General features: G+C 45.8%; 1 protein-coding gene across 4 annotated transcripts; it reads right to left on the bottom strand.

Annotated features, from left to right (window-relative positions):
• Positions 1-636: 636 nt before the first annotated feature.
• LOC122699733 (zinc finger protein 77-like) lies at positions 637-19,377 on the bottom strand. 4 transcript variants are annotated; one of them, XM_043912054.1, is made up of 4 exons: positions 19,252-19,377; positions 4,457-4,583; positions 2,708-2,888; positions 637-2,071 (listed from the first exon to the last, which is right to left on the bottom strand). In XM_043912054.1, exons 1-4 carry the CDS (start codon positions 19,252-19,254, stop codon positions 976-978), a joined length of 1,407 nt encoding a protein of 468 aa, XP_043767989.1. In that variant the 5' UTR covers positions 19,255-19,377; the 3' UTR covers positions 637-975. The 4 variants fall into 4 exon arrangements, with proteins under 4 accessions (XP_043767989.1, XP_043767990.1, XP_043767991.1 ...); XM_043912055.1 differs by lacking the exon at positions 19,252-19,377 and adding an exon at positions 16,081-16,240; XM_043912056.1 differs by lacking the exons at positions 4,457-4,583; positions 19,252-19,377 and adding an exon at positions 16,081-16,241.
• Between the last annotated feature and the right edge of the window lie 2,022 nt (positions 19,378-21,399).

Genomic DNA, 21,399 nt, shown 5'->3' on the forward strand with positions numbered 1-21,399 from the left:
GCAAGGAGATCCAACCAGTCCATCCTAAAGGAGATCAGTCCTGGGTGTTCATTGGAAGGACTGATGCTGAAGCTGAAACTCCAATACTTTGGCCACCTCATGTGAAGAGCTGACTCATTGGAAGAGACCCTGATGCTGGGAGGGATTGGGGGCAGGAGGTGAAGGGGATGACAGAGGCTGGATCCATCCATGCCATCCAGATGGCTGGATGGCATCACTGACTCGATGGACATAAGTTTCAGTAAACTCCAGGAGTTGGTGATGGACAGGGAGGCCTAGCATGCTACGATTCATGGGGTCTCAAAGAGTCGGACACGACTGAGTGACTGAACTGTGAGTAACACAGATATAGTATCCACTAGCAAAAAAGAAACATAGAAGATATATACCTTTCAGTATAAAAACTCCAGAGGAGGGTAAATACTGAGTCAGGAAATTCCAGTATCTATAACAGTGGATGAGAAAATACTTTTCAACAATATTATGATCATATTATGATCACATACTATGAACATTTGGCAAAGTAAAGATCAAAAATATTTTCATCTAAACTGATACCACATAGAAAAAAAACACAAATCAGAAAAAAAAAAAACCTTTCACTCTGGGTTCAAAAGACATTGTAATGACATTGAGACATGTAGTATATAACTGTGTATTTAATGTCCAGGGTAACAACACACAAGTAGTAAAGATGATGGGAACATAGAGGGATGGTTATTATCTTAAGTGTTCAGATCAGCAACACAAACTAGAAATTAATACACTGGGATCCCTATTCAAGATGAGGCACTTATAAGGAAAAACCATATTTATTTCCATTAAAAAAATTCATCCTACCCTGAGTTTTCAAGTACAAAATAAATGAAGTGCTGAAGGCTTTCCCTGCATTCTTTCCATTCATAATGTTTCTCCCCCTTGACTGCTTCATTTATAAGCTTTTAAGGGAGAAGGCTTTCCCACCAGTCTTCATATTCAGAATTTTTCTCCAGTGTGCGTCTTTGTGTGTCTCTGCAGGGATATGAGACACCTGTAGGCTTTTTCACACTGCTGACACTCGTACGGTTTCTCTTCACTGTGAGTTATCATGTGTCCTTGCAAAGATCTCGGATACCTGAAGGCTTTCCCACACTGCTGGCACTGATAAGGCTTCTCTTCACTGTGTGTTTTCATGTGTTCTCGAAGGGATGAAGAAGTGATGAATGCTTTTCTGCATTCTGTACACTCATAGGGTTTTACTCCACTGTGTGTTTTCACATGTTTTTTGAAGTACTTAGGACAACTGTAGGATTTCCCACAATCATTACACACATAAGGCTTCTCTCCTGTGTGTATCCTCACATGTCCTTGCAGGGATTTGAGATAGGGGAAAGCTTTGCCACACTGCTTACATTCATAGGGCTTTTCTCCACTGTGTGTTCGCATGTGTTCCCGAAGGTAAGTGCACCAGCTGAAAGCCTTGCCACACTGCTTACACTCATAGGGCTTCTCTCCAGTGTGCATTCGCACATGTTCTCGGAAGTGTGAGATGCCAGTAAAAGCTTTCCCGCATTCTTTGCATTTGTAGGGTTTCTCTCCAGTGTGAGTTCTCACGTGCCGTTTAAGTTGGCAATAATAACTGAAAGATTTCCCACACACGTCACACACATAGATTTTCTGGCCATATTGACCTCTCTTATGTCCCTGAAAAGTGAGAGCTTCTCCAGATTTTTTACAGTCTAAGGACTGTTTACTACTGTGACTCTTCATGCATCTCTTAGATGCTCTCCCAGCATCTTGACATTTATCAGGTTTCTCTATAAAGTCTGTTTCCCCAGCAGGGCTGAGGCACAAGACACAGCTGCAGGTTTGTCCACATTCCTCACATGTATAAGGTTTTTGTCCAGTGTGAGACTTTTGCTGATTCTTCTTCAAGGAATGATCCCTGAAGGCTTTTCCACATGTAATGCATTGATGAGGCTGAATTTTAATCTGATAACTCTCATGCACAGTAAGATCTATAATCCTGTTTGGAGTTTTTAGAGATTGATGATCTTCTTTACCTTCACAGAGACTTTCCACCAAATGATTTCTGGTCAAAACAGGAAGTGAATTATTAGGGATTAATGATTTGTTTATGGTTATTCATGATTATTTTGACTATATATTTGTGATTTTCAATGAATGGGCATGTTTTCAGCACTCTCTGCAACGTGACAAAGTGCAACAAAGGTTAATGCTCTGGCTGAGGGCTCAAAGAGCCATAACTTTCAGTGTTTTTTACACGAGGTTTTCTAATCATTGTTTCCTACTGAATTAAGTTTCTGATGCTCAGTATCTATAGCACATTTATAAAAGTATTGTTTTGTAAAAATTCTGAGTACACAATTGTTTATTAGCTAACTTTACAATTGTTTAGCTGCTTCCCTGGTAGCTCAGAGGTTAAAGCATCTGCCTGCAATGCAGGAGACCTGGGTTCAATCCCTGGGTTGGGAAGATCCCCTGGTGAAGGAAATGGCAACCCACTCCTCTATTCTTTTATTTTTTTTCACTCCGGTATTCTTGCCTGGAGAATCCCATGGATGGAGGAGCCTGGTGGGCTACAGTCCATGGGGTCGCAAAGAGTCGGACACGACTGAGCGACTTCATACCTTTCTTTACCATCACATGAGTCTAACACTCTGCTGAGATCCCTCATCCCCCTTCTCCCTGTGGGAGTGCCACTCACCTCACATGCCTCTCCTCAGTTAGATGCTGATCTCGCAGGTTATGAAATGCCCAGTTTTCTCCCAAAACAGACCTAGAGTCATTTCTTGTGAATCTTACAACTTCCTGTTCAATGCACAGTCCAGTCTCCAAAATATCCCACTGAGGACTTGATATATTGACCTTAACTTGCGGGCAAGAACCTGCAATGATTGGAAGCATAATTAAATCATTGGGAAAGAAATGGTGGGGGAAAGGAAAGAGAGACCATATCTAGATTTCTCTCCATAGACTCATTCAAAAATGTAAAATAATTTTATAAAGGAAGCAAGGAGATGTGTGATATTGCGATCTATCAGACACACACACACACACACACATTTGGTCACTGAGATGACCAACATGTACTTCTCAAATAAACTGGGTCCTTATCCACTGTTTCCTGCTGAGGGATCCCAAAACCCTTGGAATTTCCTGAGCAATAAAAGTAACAATATGTGGTCTCTTGTGCTCATTTCCAGAAAATGCTTCAGGATCAGAAAGGTGAAATAGGTTTCCTATGATTCATAACAAGCCTTTTCCATCCCAATTGAGTTTATATTAATGAAAGAAACTGTTGCAAAGATCCTGAGTATCGGATCAATAAAGACAACCACTTGATTAAAGGGTTGAAACTTTCAGTCCCACCCATATCCCCCAGCACCCCCAAACCTCTGGGGGTGGGGGAGCAGCTAGAGATCAAAGCAACTGGCAATGGCTGGTGACTTCATCAACCATGCCTATGTAATGAAGGCATGAAAAAAAGGTTTGGAGCGCTTCTGGGTTGGTGAACACAAACAGATGTGGTGAAACTGGCACCTGGAGAAGCACAGAAACTCCTCCTCAAATTTAGATGCATTTCTTACATCTAGCTGTTCCTGAATTATATCCTTTAATAATGAACCTGTGATCTAGTAAGAAGCATGTTTCTCTGAGTTCTGTGAGCTATGTTAATAATTAACAACCCAAGGAGAGAGTGATGGCCATCATAGGGAAAATGAGTCAAAATGGCAGTCTGTTCACTAATAAGTACCTCACAGAAGCAAAGTAGAAAGGAACTGGGCAAAATGCACTTTCCCGAATGATCCCTTTGTCAGAGAAGCTCCAAAAAGACTTCAGTGAACAAGAATGGATGAAAACTCCAAGAGGGAAGCCAAGTTAATGACACCTATCACCTTCTCAGAGACCTGAGCTGTGCTGCTAACGCATAAGTCCAAATATCCCTCCCTGACCCAGAACCTGGTCCTCCCGAGCAGGTGTGCTCCCTGGTGATCACAGGTACAGAGGCCCTGGGTGAAGTCCATGGACCCAGCTGCCCATGGGAGGTGGGACAGAGTGCGGCTGCCAAAATGCTCCTAGAGAATGCTGCTCCTGGGGAGGGTGGAGGACAGGTTAAGTGTAGGTTTAACTGCAGCAAGATCATCTCAAATGTGTACTGATCACAGGATAACTTTCACAGGGTGAAAACCATTATGCTTCTCTCACTGCCCCAAGGTGACACTGGAGACCGTGCTCACAGTTTTGAAATTAGGGAGCCTCAGGATTCTGATCAAGAGTAATAAAAATCAATTCAGTACAGTCACACTGTCGGAAAAGCTATCTACTCTAGGTAGGTTCTAAAAAGGTGGGGACCATATTTTTTTCAAAATATTCCCATCCTCATCACTCATAAGAAAGGACATTGTAAGAAGTAACTTCACTAAAGACAGTGCAGGGAGGAAGCCATCCTCACCCACAGTGGCCAGGTTCCTGCAGGTCTCCAGCATCACGTCTCTGTAGAGCTTTCTCTGAGCAGGGTCCAACAGTTCCCACTCCTCCAGGGTGAAGTTCACAGCCACGTCTTCAAAGACCACTGAGTCCTGAAACAGCCACATGTTCTGTGTCAGCGAGGCTCCTCCTTCACCCCCGAGTGTGGGAGGATTGGGGAGGCCGACAGGTGGGAAATGGACTCAGTTCCTAGGACTTCTGAGCTTATACTCTTGCAGGAAGTGATCACATGCCAGCAAATCTAATGCAGGTTTCTCAGTGATGGTGAGTGCTGGACAATGAAACCATGTAACAGCAATAACTGATAAACACACACATAATGAAAAAGAACTGTTTTTAATGAAATAGAGCAGATCATGAGGCTGGACAAATACTGAAAATGAAATAATTATTCAGATGACTTGGAAATGGGTATGTGGCCTACTTGTAAGTTACTTCCTTGATTCCCCAAGGATGGGAGCATACTGTCAGGAGGTTGTGGACACAGATTTTCCAGGACCACTGCATCTGAACAACTTTCACTTTGACTGAAACAGCATGTAAAAGCGTGGTCTGGTCCCCTCATATCTGACAGAAACACACAGCCCTCTGCAGGATGAAGTGGACACCAAGGGCACAGGCACAGGTCAGGATCCCGGGCCTGGGACACCTGTGGAGTTAACGTGGGGTTAAGAGGAGGCCTGGCTCCTGAGGGGCTGGTGGAGCCAGCAGGGTCTCTCGGATAAATAACCAAGTGCCCAGAGTACAAGGAGGATGCCCCACAATAGCTGCAGAAGACCTGATGGCAACAGAGTCGAAGGTAACTTGAACACAGAGGAAAAAACACCTAATTATCTTTAGGACAATATAGGCTGACACCACACCCCTGAAATACAAAGCAAATGATTATTTTTATAAATTAGAATTTTAATCAAAGATATATTCTGGAAATCTAGATGATAAAATTACTACTATATCAGCTACAAAGACAAGGCTACCTAACCTTGGGCTGCAACTGGGGCTTGCTAATCAAACTCCTAAAAATGTGGAATATTAGGGAGTTTGTTACCAGTCCTGGGGTTAAGACTCAGCGCTTTCACTGCCTGGTTGCTCAGTTGGCTCCCTAGTCAGGAAACAAGATACCACAAGCTGTGCGGTGTGGCCAAAGGCGGGGGGGGGGCGGGGGGGGAATGGGACATTAGTCATCAAGGAGATGCACATGAAAACCACAGATACTTCTTCATACCCACTAGAAGAGCTGTAAGACAGACAAGCAAGTGTTGGGGAGGATGTGAGGAACCTGGAACCCTCAACCACCACTGGAGAGAAGGTAGAATAGTGAAGCCACTTTGGAAAACACTCCAGCAAATCCTGAAGATTATTAACACAGCACCATATAACAGCAATTCCACTCTAGCTATCTATCTACCCAAGAGAGGCGAAAGTAAAACACCAACACAAAAACGAATACACACAAACATTCACAGCCACATGAGCTGTGACAGCCAAAACATGGGAACAACTGAGAAGGCCATGAACTGACTTGGATAAACAAATTCAGTCTAATCTCACGATGGAATATTACTGGCAATAAGAGGAAGGAAGTACTGATCCATAGCAAAAAAAAAAAAAATCAATGAACTTTAAAAACATTATCAGAACTCACAAATGCCCACTGGCAGTATCATATCATTGCAGACTGGAAACTCACAAAAACAAATCTCAGTGTTTTTTGATCAAGCAAAACAAGCAGATGAAATGTAAATGTTTAAACAGATCTTTTAAAAATATAATCAACTTTTAAAAGCTGAGAGGGTGGGGAGCAGGGACATGCTGGCGTGTGTCTGCAGGAGTACAAACCTTGGAACCTAGACGGTTGGGTGTGAATCTGAAAGAACCTGTGAGTGGCAGCAAGGTCCGTGTAGCTGTGTGTTGCATGGATGTGTGAGTCTGGGGGTAAGCAAGCGCTTGTATGCATGTGACTGAGAACATCAGCGTCTGAGAACATCTGTGGCAGTATTGTGGGCCACTGGGCATGTTTGCGTAGGCACCAGGTGGCACACACTGGTTGCAGGGTTCACTTGTTGCTCAGTTCTTATCTGCGTGCATCCGTGCTTAGTGGTGTTTGACTCTGCAACTCATGGACTGTAGCCCGCCAGACTGCCCTGCCCATGGAATTCTCCAGGCAAGAATATTGGAGTGGGTTGCCATTCCCTTCTCCAAGGAATCTTCCCCCAATTCTCCTGCATTGCAAACAGATTCTTTACCACCTGAGCCACCAGGTTCTTACCTACTGATCACTTAAGCCTAAGGAGATGGACATATAGCAGTGGACAAGGCAGGTCAAGCACCCTGTCTTTCTGGAGCTTGCCTTCCAGCAGGGAGACAAACCATAAACAACACTATAAATGTTATCAGGCTATGCTGGGTAAGTGGGATGGAAAAGGAGAGCAGGGTGAGAGGCAGGGAGCTGGGGGCAGGGTGGAGGTTAAGAAGCGTATTGGTATGTGTGTCCAAGTGTTCATCTGAGAGTGGTGTCTGAGTGTGTGTATGTCCCGTGAGCAGAAGGCCACCATCTGGCCCTCATCCCAAGTGTCCCCCCCACATCCATGTGCCCTCCTTGGCTCCTCCATCTCAGGCAGCCCTCCCCACTGCCTCATGAGCTCCCCAAACGAGTGAGAGTCCCAGCATGAGCCATCCAGCCCATTCTCTCACTGCCACCCAGCCCAGACGCCCTTGCCTTCCCCACATCTCTGTCTCACTTGGCCCCTTCCTTAACCCACCCAGCACCGCACCAGGGCTACCACTGGTAGTGTAATAGGTGGAAGGTTAGAGACTGTCAAAATGACACTGGGATAATAACCTAAAACAACAGGGCTAGACTCATGCCACAGGAAAAAGAATTTTTTTTTAATTAAAAGTAAAAACTGATTGTTACTAATACTAGTTTTCTTTCTCAATTATGTCTATAAAATATTTTAGTGGATAAATTACAAAACATTTAATGACAGTAGAAAGAAAGAAATGGAGAGATGAGCCATATCCACAGAAGAGACCATGATGTCACCTTCTCCCATTTAAGAATTTTATGAAAGTACCATTCCAGTGCACAGCAAGGTTTCTTTTAGGGTTGGTTTGTTCCGCTTTGTTTGACTTAAAAACCACTTCTAAAAACTGAAATAAAAGACGAATTTCTAAAAACAACCAAAAAAATAAAAACAACCAAGATTTTCTATGGAGTAAGGTGGTGGGATGTTTCCTAATGCACACTGAAATGTTTTAAACTACAGTGATTACGACAGGATGGTGTTAACAGAGGGATGGACAGATACACCTATGGAAAAAACCACAGTGCACAGAAACAGGCCCAGCTGGATCTATGCCAGGGCACATGCTGCTGGGAGGGGGCGACTGACACATGGGGCAGCAGCACCGGCTATCTCCAGGGAAGTAAGAAATCTTTTCTCTTGTAACTACATGTGTAATAACCGATCCACTGTGGACTTAACCGTGAAAGAAGAAAGTAGGACACTCTATGAGACACTACAGGGAAACGCATTTATGACTTGAGTGTAGGATAAGTTTTCTTATATATGGAAAAAAGTAAGCCACAAAGGAAGAGATGGATAAATTCCATCCAACTCTATTAAAGTTAAGAATTCCCCAGCATTGGGGTGGGGGTGGGAGGGAGGTTCAAGAGGGAGAGGATATATGTAAATTTATGGCTGATTCACTTTCTTATAAGGCAGAAAGCAACACAACATTGTAAAGCAATTATTCTCCAATTAACAATGAATTTTAAAAAGTAAAGAATCAAGAGAAATGATAACTCACAATCTGGGAGAACATATTTGCCATACCTAGAGATGAAAAAAGATGAATATCCACAGTATGTAAATAAAACATAAGAAATCAGTAGACATACAAATGAGTTCAAGGTGAGGAAACTATTTCACAGAAGATGAATTACCCATTGAAAGAAATGCTCACCACCAATGGTTATCAGTAAAAACCAACTTAGAATCACAAGCAGACCCCATTTCACACAAAACGGACACAAAAGATAAAAAAAATTAAGTTGGATTGTCCAAGTGCTAGAAATGGCATGGAATCAACACTCAACTCCAGTCACCCCTCTACACTTCCTAGTATTTCTAACTTATCCATAATCTACAATCCCACAATTTTTCCCCTAGATATAAAATATTCACACTTTGCACTTAGAGTTGGGAGACAAAAAGGAGAATAACAGCACTGCTGACAAATCAAAAATAAATGTGAGGGACTTCCCTGGTGGTGTAGTGGCTAAGACTCCATGCTCCCAATGCAGGGGACCTGGGTTCAATCCCTGGCAAGGGAACTAGGTCCCACGTACTGCAACTAGGAGTTCACATGGTGCAACTAAAGACCCCATGTGCTGCCAAATAAACTTTTTTAAAAATGTGAGACAACCCAAGCCCCACAAGGACTGGATGGAGGAGTGAACTGGGGGAGCCATTCCTCTGACATGAGCACGTTTGAAACAGACGGACTGAGAACCACAGAGAAGCCTTCTGTGTGCCGCTACTGGTGTGGAACTGGTCACCTTCACTTACTACAAATGCAGCAGAAGCAAAACCATATAAAACACTGCTGGTGATGAGGGACACCTACAAAGCGGCAAAGAATAAAAAAAGATCAGGACAATCGTCATCCAGGGGGCTGATTGCTGGAAGGTGCTATCAACCAACCAATGAATAAAAACCTACACCTCAAAGACAACCAACAGACACCAACACCAAAATCACACAGGGAATTATCTGGCAAAGATTTTAAAGCTATAGAAAATACTTCAACGAGTAATTACAAACACACTTGAAATGAATAAAAAAATTGAAAATTTCAGCAAAGAAATAAAAGCTACAAAGAACCACCAAATGGAAAGTTTAGAGCTGAAATAAGTAACTGACAATTGCACTCATCTCACACGCTAGTAAAGTAATGCTCAAAATTCTCCAAGCCAGGCTTCAACAGTATGTGAACCGTGAACTTCCGGATGTTCAAGTTGGATTTAGAAAAGGCAGAGGAACCAGAGATCAAATTCCAACATCCACTGGATCACTGAAAAAGCAAGAGAGTTCCAGAAAAACATCTATTTGTGCTTTATTGACTAAGCCAAAGCCTTTGACTGTGTGGATCACAATAAACTGTGGAAAATTCTGAAAGAGATGGGAATACCAGACCACCTGACCTGCCTCTTGAAAAACCTGTATGCAGGTCAGGAAGCAACAGTTAGAACTGGACATGGAACAACAGGCTGGTTCCAAATAGGAAAAGGAGTACGTCAAGGCTGTATATTGTCACCCTGCTTGTTTAACTTATATGCAGAGTTCATCATGAGAAACGCTGGGCTGGAGGAAGCACAAGCTGGAATCAAGATTGCCGGGAGAAACATCAATAACCTCAGATATGTAGATGACACAACCCTTATGGCAGAAAGTGAAGAAGAACTAAAGAGCCTCTTGATGAAAGTGAAAGAGAAGAGTGAAAAAGTTGGCTTAAAGCTCAACATTCAGAAAATTAAAAAAAAAAAGAAAATTAAGATCATGGCATCTGGTCCCATCACTTCATGGCAAATAGAAAGGGAAACAGTGGAAACAATGGCTGACTTTATTTTTCTGGGCTCCAAAATCACTGCAGATGGTGATTGCAGCCATGAAATTAAAAGACGCTTACTCCTTGGAAGGAAAGTTATGACCAACCTAGACAGCATATTAAAAAGCAGAGACATTACTTTGCCAACAAAGGTCCATCTAGTCAAGGCTATGGTTTTTCCAGCGGTCATGTATGGATGTGAGAGTCGGACTATAAAGAAAGCTGAGTGCCGAAGAATTGATGCTTTTGAACTGTGGTGTTGGAGAAGACTCTTGAGAGTCCTTGGGACTGCAAGGAGATCCAACCAGTCCATCCTAAAGGAGATCAGTCCTGGGTGTTCATTGGAAGGACTGATGCTGAAGCGGAAACTCCAATACTTTGGCCACCTGATGCGAAGAGCTGACTCATATGAAAAGACCCTGATGCTGGGAAAGATTGAGAGCAGGAGGAGAAGGGGACGACAGAGGATGAGATGGTTGGATGGCATCACCGACTCAATGGACATGGGTTTGGGTGGACTCTGGGAGTTGGTGATGGACAGGGAGGCCTGGTGTGCTACAGTTCATGGGGCTGCAAAGAGTCAGACACAACTGAGTGACTGAACTGAACTAAAAAACTGGATGGTTTAAAATACAGCATGAATATGACAGAGAAAAGAATCAATCAACTTGACAGTAGGACATCAGAATTTAACCAATCTGATTTAAGGGACTAAATTTGATAGAGTGCCTAAAGAACTATGGATAACACTGTAGAGGAGGCAGTGATCAAAACCATCCCCAAGAAAAAGAAAGGCAAAGAGGCAGCATGGTTGTCTTAGGAGGCCTTACAAATAGCTGAGACAAGAGAAGCAAAAGGCAATGAAGAAAAGAAAAGAAATACCCATCTGAATGCAGAGTACCAAAGAATAGCAAGGAGAAAATCTTCCTAAGTGAACAATGCAAAGAAACAGAGGAAAACAACACAATGGGAAAGACTAGAGATCTCTTCAAGAAAATTAGAGATACCAAAGAACACTTCATGCAAAGATGGGCACCATTAAGGACAGAAACAGTACAGACTTAACAGAAGCAGAAGATATTAAGAAGAGGAGCCAAGAATACACAGAAGAACTATACAACAAAGATCTTAATGACCTGGATAATCACAATGGTGTGATCACTCACCTAGAGCCAGACATCCTGGAATGTGAAGTCAGGTGGGCCTTAGGAAGCATCACTACAAACAAAGCTAGTGGAGGTGATGGAATTCCAGCTGAGCTATTTCAAATCCTAAAAGATGATGCTGTTAAAGTGCTGAACTCAACATGCCAGCAAATTTGGAAAACTCAACAGGGGCCACAGGACTGGAGGTCAGTTTTCATTCTAATCCCAAAGAATGGCAATGCCAAAGAATGTTCAAACTACTGCACAGTTGTACTCATTTCACAAGCAAATGTGAGCAAGGTCATGCTCAAAATCCTTTCAGTTAGACTGGCTTCAACAGTATGTGAACCAAGAACCTCCAGATATACAAGCTGGATTTAGAAAAGGCAGAGGAACCAGAGATCAAATTGCCAATATCCGCTGGATCACAGAAAAAGCAAGAGAGTTCCAAAAACACATCTACTTCTGTTTCACTGACTACATCAAAGCCTTTGATTGTGCGGACCACAACAAATTGTGGAAAATTCTTAAAGAGATGGGAATACCAGACTACCTTACCTGCCTCCTGAGAAACCTGTATGCAGGTCAAGAAGCAACAGAACCAGACATGGAACAACAGACTAGTTCAAAATTGGGAAAGGAGTACATCAAAAGCTGTATATTGTCACCCTTTTATTTAACTTACAGAGTACATCACACTAAGTGCCAGGCTGCATGAAGCACAAGCTGGAATCAAGACTGTCAGGAGAAATATCAATAACTTCAGATATGCAGATGACACCACCCTTATGGCAGGAAGTGAAAAGGAACTAAAGAGCCTCTTGATGAAGATGAAAGAGGAAAGTGAAAAGGCTGACTTAAAACTTAACATTCAAAAAACTAAGATCATGGCATCTGGTCCCATCACTTCATGGCAACTAGATGGGAAAACAATGGAAACAGTGACAGACTTTCTTTTCTTGGGCTCCAAAATTACTGCAGATGGTGACTGCCACAATGAAATTAAAAGACTCTTGCTCCTTGGAAGAAAAGCTATAACAAACCTATACAGTGTATTAAAAAGCAGAGACATTACTTTGCCAACAAAAGTCCTTCTAGTCAAAGCTGTGGTTTTCCCAGTAGTCATGTACAGATGTGAGTTGGACCATAAAGAAGGCTGAGCGCCAAAGAACAGATGCTTTCAAACTGTGGTGTTGGAGAAGGCTTTTGAGAGTCCCCTTGGGCTGCAAGGAGATGAAACCAGTCAATCCTAAAGGAAATCAACTCTGAACATCCACTGGAAGGACTGATGCTAAAGCTGAAGCTCCAATACTTTGGCCACAAAGAACTGACTCATTGGAAAAGACCTTGATGTTCGGGAAGATTGAAGGCAGGAGGAGAAGGGGACAACAGAGGATGAGATGGTTGGATGGCATCACCTACTCAATGGGCATGAGTTTGAGCAAACTCCGGGAGATGGTGAAGGACAGGGAACCCTGGCATGCTGCAGTCTATGGGGTCACAAACAGTCGGACGTGACTGAGCGACTGAATAACAACAATCTGAACAACGGAGAGAAAATAGACAAAAAAATAAATGACAAGTGTCTTAGAGACCTGTGGGACAAACACAAAACATTAGTATCACTGGAGTCCCAGAAAGAAAGGAAAAGAGGATACAATAGGAAATTAACAATAGATTTAAAGGACTTCCCTGGTGGCCCAGAGGTTAAGAATCCACTTGCCAGTGAAGGGGACATGGGTTTGATCCCTGGTCTGGGAAGATCCCACAAGCCGAGGGGCAACTACACCTGTGAGCCACAACTGAGCCTGCACTCTAGAGCCTGGGAACCACAAGAGAAGCCTCTGCTCACTGCAACTAGGGAAGGCCCAAACGAAGCAATGAAGACCCAGCACAGCTCCAAAGTGAGTAAAGAATTCTTTTAAAAACTGTACACACACATAAGCAAGTATATCTGAAAAAACAAAATCCTACACCTTCATGTAATGGAAGAAAAATATCTTACACACTTGTACACTGAGTGACAGGGCAGAAGACTCTCATCGAGTAAACAAAAGGGGAGAGCAGCCAAGTGTGAGCTGCTCAGATCAGCAGCCTGCTGCCCATGGTGCACAGGAGACCCCAAGTCAGAAGGTCAAAGCTGTGTGAACTGGGGGCCAAGGGGTGCCCCCAGGGCAGGGGGAGGGACTGAGCTTCCCCGTGGTGGTTAAAAAAAAAGGCCCCTCCTCTGAGCTTCAATTTTCACCAGGAGGAAACGCTCAAGTTCATCCATCCTCTCAGCAGCAGTTGAACCCAAGGAGACTTCACCATGTCCAACAGTCACACTCACTCAGGGCGCACACCTCACAATCCGCCAACTCCCTTGACTGGTCCTCCCTGGATAAGGCCCAAAGCAAAGGTCAGGAAACAGCCAGCCTTAGGGGACACATCACCCCCAGCACTTCTGCAGGCAGATCCCCTCCCCCACCCTCCTGCCATTAACAGCTCCTTCTGTGGTGGTTCTATGGTCTGAGGCCAACCATGTGGGAAAAGGTACCAGCAAGACCCCAGGGCACCTTCCTTCCCCTCCTTCCCAGGCTCAGCTTGTCCCCAACCCCAGGGGATGCACCAGCTTTAGGTCATTTACAGCAGACATGATGCTCCATCTCCGTGTGTGAATGAGGATCTGCAAAATTGCTGCTTCCGCCTGTGTTCCTGGATAACGCACGGGAGGGAAATTTTAGGGCAGGTTTCTGGTTCGAGAAACTGGTTACTGCTCATCCCTTTGGGAAGACAGGCATCAGTTCACTAACTCCTCATAACAACAAGCTGTGACTCATCTAAAAAGAAGTGAGCAAGTCTCCATAGCACAGGTCACTGTTCCCAGAATTTCTATGTCTGCTGACTGACTAATAACAGGAAGTGGACCAGCACCAGACACTCTTCATGGAAGAGTTGCTAAGATTCCTAAGAATCTTCTTCATTCACATCTCCACCCACTTCACATGAAGGGGTGGGAATGCCTGCATTTCCGGCATTCTAATGGAGGACAGAACATTCCCTTCTCCCCAGAGGCATCTCTGGTTAGGGCCCAAAGACCCGGGAGAACCCGAGCCTTCAGGAAAGAGCAGAGACCTGAGATGTTACCACCCTCACTGAGGAGAAGCAGGCAAGAAGAATTCAATATTTTACACCTGCTGAAACCTGAAGCTGGAGGAAGGGAAGTTATTCGTGCAGAGCTGGACCAGAGGAGGCTGCTCCCCCATGTCAGGGGACAACGCTGAACCCTCTGTGAGTTCTGTTCTCCTGGGAACACATAAGGAAGGTGAAAGGACTCCCCACACTTCAGTGTTCTGGAAAATGGGAAGCTGCAAGAAACTGCCCCACTTGATTCAGAAAGACTCACAAGGAGACCCTTTGTTTATTCAGGGCAAGGCCAAATACTGCCCCCCAACCCCAAAGCCCCATTTCCACCTCACTGTGATTAGGGGACCTGCTTGCCCCAATGACCACGCAGAACAAGTGCTTGTTGGCCAAACTTTGGTTCAGCCCCTCGACTTCCCCCTGAACTTTGGCCTACTTCACCCCAGCCAGCACACAGATTCCTAAGGACAGGCTGGCCTCAGGGATCTACCGTCCAAGCACCACACCTGGCCCTTCCTGGTTCTGGTCACTCCTCTCTGTAAAAGGAAAATTCTCCTTGCACAGCTCTTGAGACACTTGAAGATCTTAGGGTCACATGTCTTCCCTCCTGCAGGGCCTCCTGTGTCTGGTGGAACAGACCCTTCTCCCTCTGGAATAACTCATTTGAATAAAGGTTTCTTGTTAGAAGGTTTGGGTTGTTTCAATGCCACAGTCTTGACCAGGTGTTCTCAATGGCCTATGTGAAAATTAAGAAACTGAAAACTACCTAAAAAGAATCAAGGGTGGAGCCAGAAGGGAGAGCCTCACCCAGTACCACTTGACATCAATTAGAGGAAGAAATGCGGACTGTGGACCCCAAGAGAAAAATGGAAAACAAGAAAGAATCATCAATTACAGCACCCAGCAGAAAAACATGTACATACACTGCATCTTCTCAAGAAACTGGCTATCCCAGCAACTAGCCAATGAGAAAAATTGAATTTTCCATTTTCCCCACGGATTTTATTACACCAATACAACCCCTCTCAATTCCCTCCTTTTCCCCCAATACATAAGTTTGTTGGACTTGCTTATAGCTTTTGCTATACCTCGTCTGTCCCTAATTGCAGTTTTTTGTTGTTCCCCAATAAATCCATTTTTTTTTACCCAAACTTTACTCCAACCTTCTCTTCCCAAATGCCCCTAACTCTGGGTCACTCCCCTCTACAACTCCCAAACTGAGGTTCACTGAGCGGCAGATCAAGTTCCCCCTTGACCTGGGCCGAGGATGCCCTGACCACAGGATCTCTGATTCTGTCAGCGAGCCTTCCTCACACAGAAGAGCACTTTTCCGTGTGGCTGGCGACGCTGGCACATCCCTGAGACCCAAGCCTCGGCGCTCTGGCAACAGCATTTGCAATAGAGTCTCTCTGACCAACTGTGGACTTGACTTCATCTGTCAGGTCCCGGGAAGGACCCCAGAACCCGACGACCCGCTCCGGACGTTGCCTCGTCCTCAGCCAGACATCCAACAGACCAAGGACCCGGTTGGAACTCACGAGACCCCACATCGCTGTCGGGACCCGGGAGCCCCGCGAGCACCGGATAGGAGGCCGGCACGCGAAACGAAGTGGACGGTGGAGACTACCGTCCAGCCGGGGGCGGGGAGTCCCGTCCGACCAGTTCAAACCAGCCCCAGCCAGTCTCAGCGCCAGCCCCATACACTCACCATTTCAGTCCCTCCCCCCGCATTCAGGTGGCTCTCTCCGTGGCCCTGCAGCCCAATGGCTCAGGCAGGTCAGAGCGACAGCAAGGGGACACCAAGTGTCCAGCGAGGTAGGTGCGATGGGACGCCCCGGCAGGCAAAGAGCGACGTCACCATGTCAGCGAACGTGCCCACCCCCGTCCCTGATTGGATATACCTCTGGGAACACCCCCTTCCGGGCCTTGATTGACAACAAATGAAGGACTAGATTGTGAGGGACAGGCCGGCTGGAGGCCACGTGGCCAAGCAGGGCGGAAGTACGGGTAGTCGGCTTCAGCCCTTTACTGCCTGGCTTATGTTCCGGGACACTTGGCAGCGCCGGTGAACTCCAAGCCGAATCTACCCTTGGCCAGACGGACACAGCATCACTTCACAGGTTGCATTCCCCTTTTCCTGAACATAAAAGTGCCACTCAGTTCCTTTCAGTGCTCCCTGTTCAGGGCTACCCCCAAAGTCCGGGAGCCAGGAAAGGACGAGACAGGTATGAAAGGAAAAATAAAATGGAGTCAGTATTACTAAGGGAGCGCTATAAACTGGAGCCAGGAGGCCACTGAAGAACTGGGGTTTATGCAGGAATCAGCCCAGATGGAATCTGAACTTTTCACTACTTACTGCCTTAATGCAGGGCTCCAGAACATTTGCCCAGTGGTTCAGAAAGTCAAGATACTTAAACGGACCCTTCCCCTAAATAACTCATGACAGCCTGTCTCTCAAGGACAAATATTTGGTTCCCTGTGTCAGTGTCTACCATAATTCATTCCAGGCAACTTTAACAACCCTGTGGCTTTTCCTTTAATAAGCCTGATACTCTTTCTCCTCCCTACAACACTCTTTCAGTTTTACGCTGTTGATGAAAAATTAAGTGAATCGAATAGAGAAGATAAGAGAATTTTATTTAAGCCAATCTGAGGATTATAACCCAGGAGATAGTTTCTTATTAAACTTTGAGGACGGTTCCACTTGCTAGAAGTCTAAGGCAGTCATATAAATTTTTTTTTTTTAATTTTTCGGTCGTTCTCTGCTGCTTGTGGGATCTTAGGTTCCCTAAACCAGGGATGAACCTGAGTGCCCTGCATTAAAAGGTGGATTATTAACCACTGGACTTCCAGGGAAGTCATAAGTCATATACATTTCTGAGACAAAGGAACATACATCAAAATGATGCAATGACATTTCTCATCAAGTTCACCAAAAATACAGTCTAAATCTGCAGGAGATCAGCATGACCCCTGACAGGATTAGGAAAGGAATATTATCTTGGAGTTACACTGCTGGTGGGAGGAGGAGGAATACTTTTTTTAAAGTCTTTCTTGTGGAGCAGACACTCCTCCCTTTGAGAAGGTCTGCTGGTTAAGGAAGCCACACAAATCAACATTAGGAAGAGCCCAATATGCTTACATCTTCTTGTCATGCCTCAAAAACATAAATAGTATTCCATCAAATCAAACCCATGTTCCCCCAAATTGCAATTCTTAAGACCCCAAATAAAACTCTTTTCTTTGCAGACTCAATACTGATTGCTGTTCTACAGGAGACAGGAGAGCATTGGGACCTCCTGAGGCAGAAATCAACTTGTGGGGAAAGTCACTGTGGATCAGTTCCCAAAGTACAAGATACTCTGTGGTGCTCCTTGCAGGAATGCAGAGGCCAGCCCCACTTTGACATTTTACCTTTGACACCAGGAGGTCCGTGGTCCCACACATTTGGGCTTGACCAAGTTCTCTTGTGTCCCATTTCTAACCCCACATTAGGACAGTCCTCCCCACAGGTTCCTGAACTTTGGGTCGCCCCCATGTCTGAGCAACACTGAGGTTCAGAACAAGCCCCTGGTCAGCTTCTTCAGAGAACAGCAACCTATCAGAGAACAGGAGCCCTATCCAGTCCAACCATGTGGGAAAACATTCTCCAGATGTCTTTGCAAAACCATGAGAAAAAAATAACAGGAAACAGCAACAAAAAATAACCAGAGTACATGGGCTGATTGGCTGGGGTCAGAGTGACCTGCTTGAGCAGATGGAGAGAGAGGAGTGCGGACTTAGCAATGCCCCGTCAGCGCAAGTCAGAAAGCTGCTTGCACACGCACTGGTTGTTTCTCTGATGTTCCTGCGGGGAGATCTTTGCTCCCAGCCATATGGTGCCCTTTGTACAGAAAATAAGATATAAGTTCAAAAGAAGAACATAAACTGGGGACGTGACCGGGAACATGGGAAACTTATGTTATCGTAAAAAACAGATGCTTAAAAAACAGATACCAAGAAGTTCAATATAAGTCATGCGGCATTGAATGTCGGGGCTCTTGATCCTCGAGGTCTTGAGTTCCCCGGTCCCATCTTTCTTTCTATTCTGTCTGTGTTTTCTTATGCCTTGCTGGCACCCGTCTCTCGTTCTGTGTTGCTGAGCTGGACTCAGCACAGCCACGCTGGTCTCGGAATCCGTGCGCCTCACTCGCCCAGCTTCCCTCCTGGTCCCCCTCCTCTCATTGAAGACGAAAGCCCTCTGCGGTGTGGTTGGCGCGTCTGCCCTATCGCAACAGTGTTTCTTTATCATACAGTCTCCTCTACTAGTCCGGGCTTGACTTTATCTGTGAGGTTCAGGGAGGATTCCCCGCCCTTTGAGCCTAACGGCCCGTTGGGAGCCGTCCTGTCCTCCCTCCGACGCCCACGGGACCACAGGCTGTGTCCAGACGCCCTGGACCCCGCGCAATAACAGGACAAAGCGCTATGTCCCCCCACCCCACGGTCGAGATGGGGAACTCTGGTCGGGACCCCGGTATAAAACGCCGGGTCCCCGCCGCACCCCCCCCCCGAGGGGGGAAATGGGTCGGGACCCAGAACAGGACATCGGGTCCCTTCCTTGCGGGACCCCGGGACAGGACGCTGGGTCTCCACCCCGCAACCGAGGGAGAACTTGTGTCGGGACGCGGAACAGGACGTCAGGACCCCACCTTGAAGCCGAGAGGGAGACTCGGGTCGGGACCCCGGGACAGGACTCTGGGTCCCCACCCCGCGGTCGAGGAGGGAACTTGGGTTGGAACCCCGTGGGTGGGAGAGACCCCGGCCAGCCGTCATTTTCGGAAAGTTCCGGTCCGTGCAAACCGGAACTTTTCTCTCTTAGGGCCCTGAGCCATGCACTCACCATCTTCTCCTCGTTCCGGGTTCTCCAAAGAATGCCCTGCGACCTCGGCTAGTGAGAGCGACTGGGACAGGACACCAGATAACGCCGGGACTCGTTCACACCAGTGTTGCGGAGGCTGAGAGAAACTTCCCGGGGCTGGAAGCGCACCCGTCGCGTGCCCTCATTGGACGGCTTTCCAGGGCCCGCGCTCTGATTGGACAGTAATTCTTCCCCGCCCCTGCCTTGATGGACAGTTCTCCTGGTCCCATCCTATCCTGATTCTGGTTGTCTGGACTCCGCCCAGCCGCTGCTAATTGGAGAATACAACAAGACCCCGCCCCTGCCCAGTGACAGGCCACGGAGACATGTTTGGCTGATCTGCCCACCTGGGACTTGGGCTGCGCGCACAGCCAGTTCTGGGGGCGGCGGACCCCATGGTGTCCGCTCCGCGGTTCCCCGGTGTCCTTCTCCTGCACCCGGAAGTCCAGACTCAGTTTCCCTGCAGATTGCTCCGTTCACGGAATGTGGACGAGAAAATACGGGTCATAGCGCTTTGCTGATGGAAATAAAATTAAGCGAATAAATACTTTTATTTAAGCCAAACTGAAGACCACAGCCCTTAAGACAGCTTCTCGGATAACTCAGAGGAACTGCTCAGGAGAAGCACGGTTTTTAACACAGTTTCCTCTCTTGTCAGAACATAGTACATCAAACAAGTCAGGGCAACATTCTTCCAAGATTTCAAAAAGCAAACAGTCTTATATTGAAGGAGAACCAGCATTGATGCCCCAGGAAGGGAGGCAGCTAATCTTCATTAAAAAAAAAAAAAAAAGTATTGTTGTATTTTTATTTTTGTGCCAGGTCTTCCTTGGAGTTTGCAGATTTTCTCTAGTTGCTGCAAGTGGAGTCTACTCTCAGTTGCAGTTCGAGGGCTTCTCATTGTAGTGGCATCTCTCGGGCACTCCAGCTTATTAGTTGTGGCCCCTGGGCTTAGTTGCCCCTGGGCATGCGGGATCTTCCCAGACAGGGGATTGAACCTGTGTCCTCTGCATTACAAGGCAGATTCTTAACCACTGGACCACCAGGGAAGCCCCTAATCTTTATTTTTAAAACATATTTTACTTTTGGTCAGTGGGTGCTTTAATAATTTAAAGCAGATGGACAATGCATGTTAAATAGGCCACAAACATTGTTTTAACAAAAAATTCGACTTAAATCGGGCTTCCCTGGTGGCTCAGATGGTAAAGAATCCACCTGCAATGCTGGAGATCAGAGTTCGATCCCTGGATTGGGAAGATCCCTGGAGAAGGGAAAGGCTACCCAATCCAGAATTCCAGAGACAGAAGCCTGGTGGACTATAGTCCACGGGGTCACAGGGAGTTGGACATGACTGAGCCATTAACACTTTCACTTTTGACTTGAATCAGGTATGCATCAGAATGACTTCCCCAGACCTCAATAGATGAATATCTGTTTCATCAATTTGGCGACCTTCAGTGTCAGGACACAGCGTGGACTAAGGTCACCATTGCTGAGTCCAGCTCAGCAACATAGAGCGAGAGACAGGTGCCGGCAGGGCATAAGAAAACACAGACCAAAAAAAAAAACCACACACACACACACACACACACACACACACACAGAGAATAGAAAGAAAGATGGGACCGGGGAACTCAAGACCTCGAGGATCAAGAGCCCCAACATTCAATGTCACATCACTTATATTGAGCTTCTTGGTATGCAGAAAGCATCTGTTTTTTAAGATAACATAAGTTTCCCATGTTCCCGGTCACGTCCCCAGTTTATGTTTTTCTTTTGAACTTCTATCTTATTTTCTGTACAAAGGGCACCATATGGCTGGGACCAAAGATCCCCGCAGGAACATTAGAGAAACAACCAGTGCGTATGCAAGCAGCTTTCTGACTTGCGCTGACGGGGCATTGCTAAGTCCGCACTCCTCTCTCTCCATCTGCTCAAGCAGGTCACTCTGACCCCAGCCAATCAGCCCATGTACTCTGGTTATTTTTTGTTGCTGTTTCCTGTTATTTTTTCTCATGGTTTTGCAAAGACATCTGGAGAATGTTTCCCCACATTTCCCCCTTTTTGTTTTTGTAACAGTAGGTAGGCTGACTGGGCCACTTCTTTCTTCATTAATTTTCTGAGGACTTT

Source organism: Cervus elaphus, chromosome 9 (assembly GCF_910594005.1).
Source record: "Cervus elaphus chromosome 9, mCerEla1.1, whole genome shotgun sequence".
In the NCBI taxonomy this organism is placed as follows: Eukaryota; Metazoa; Chordata; class Mammalia; order Artiodactyla; family Cervidae; genus Cervus; species Cervus elaphus.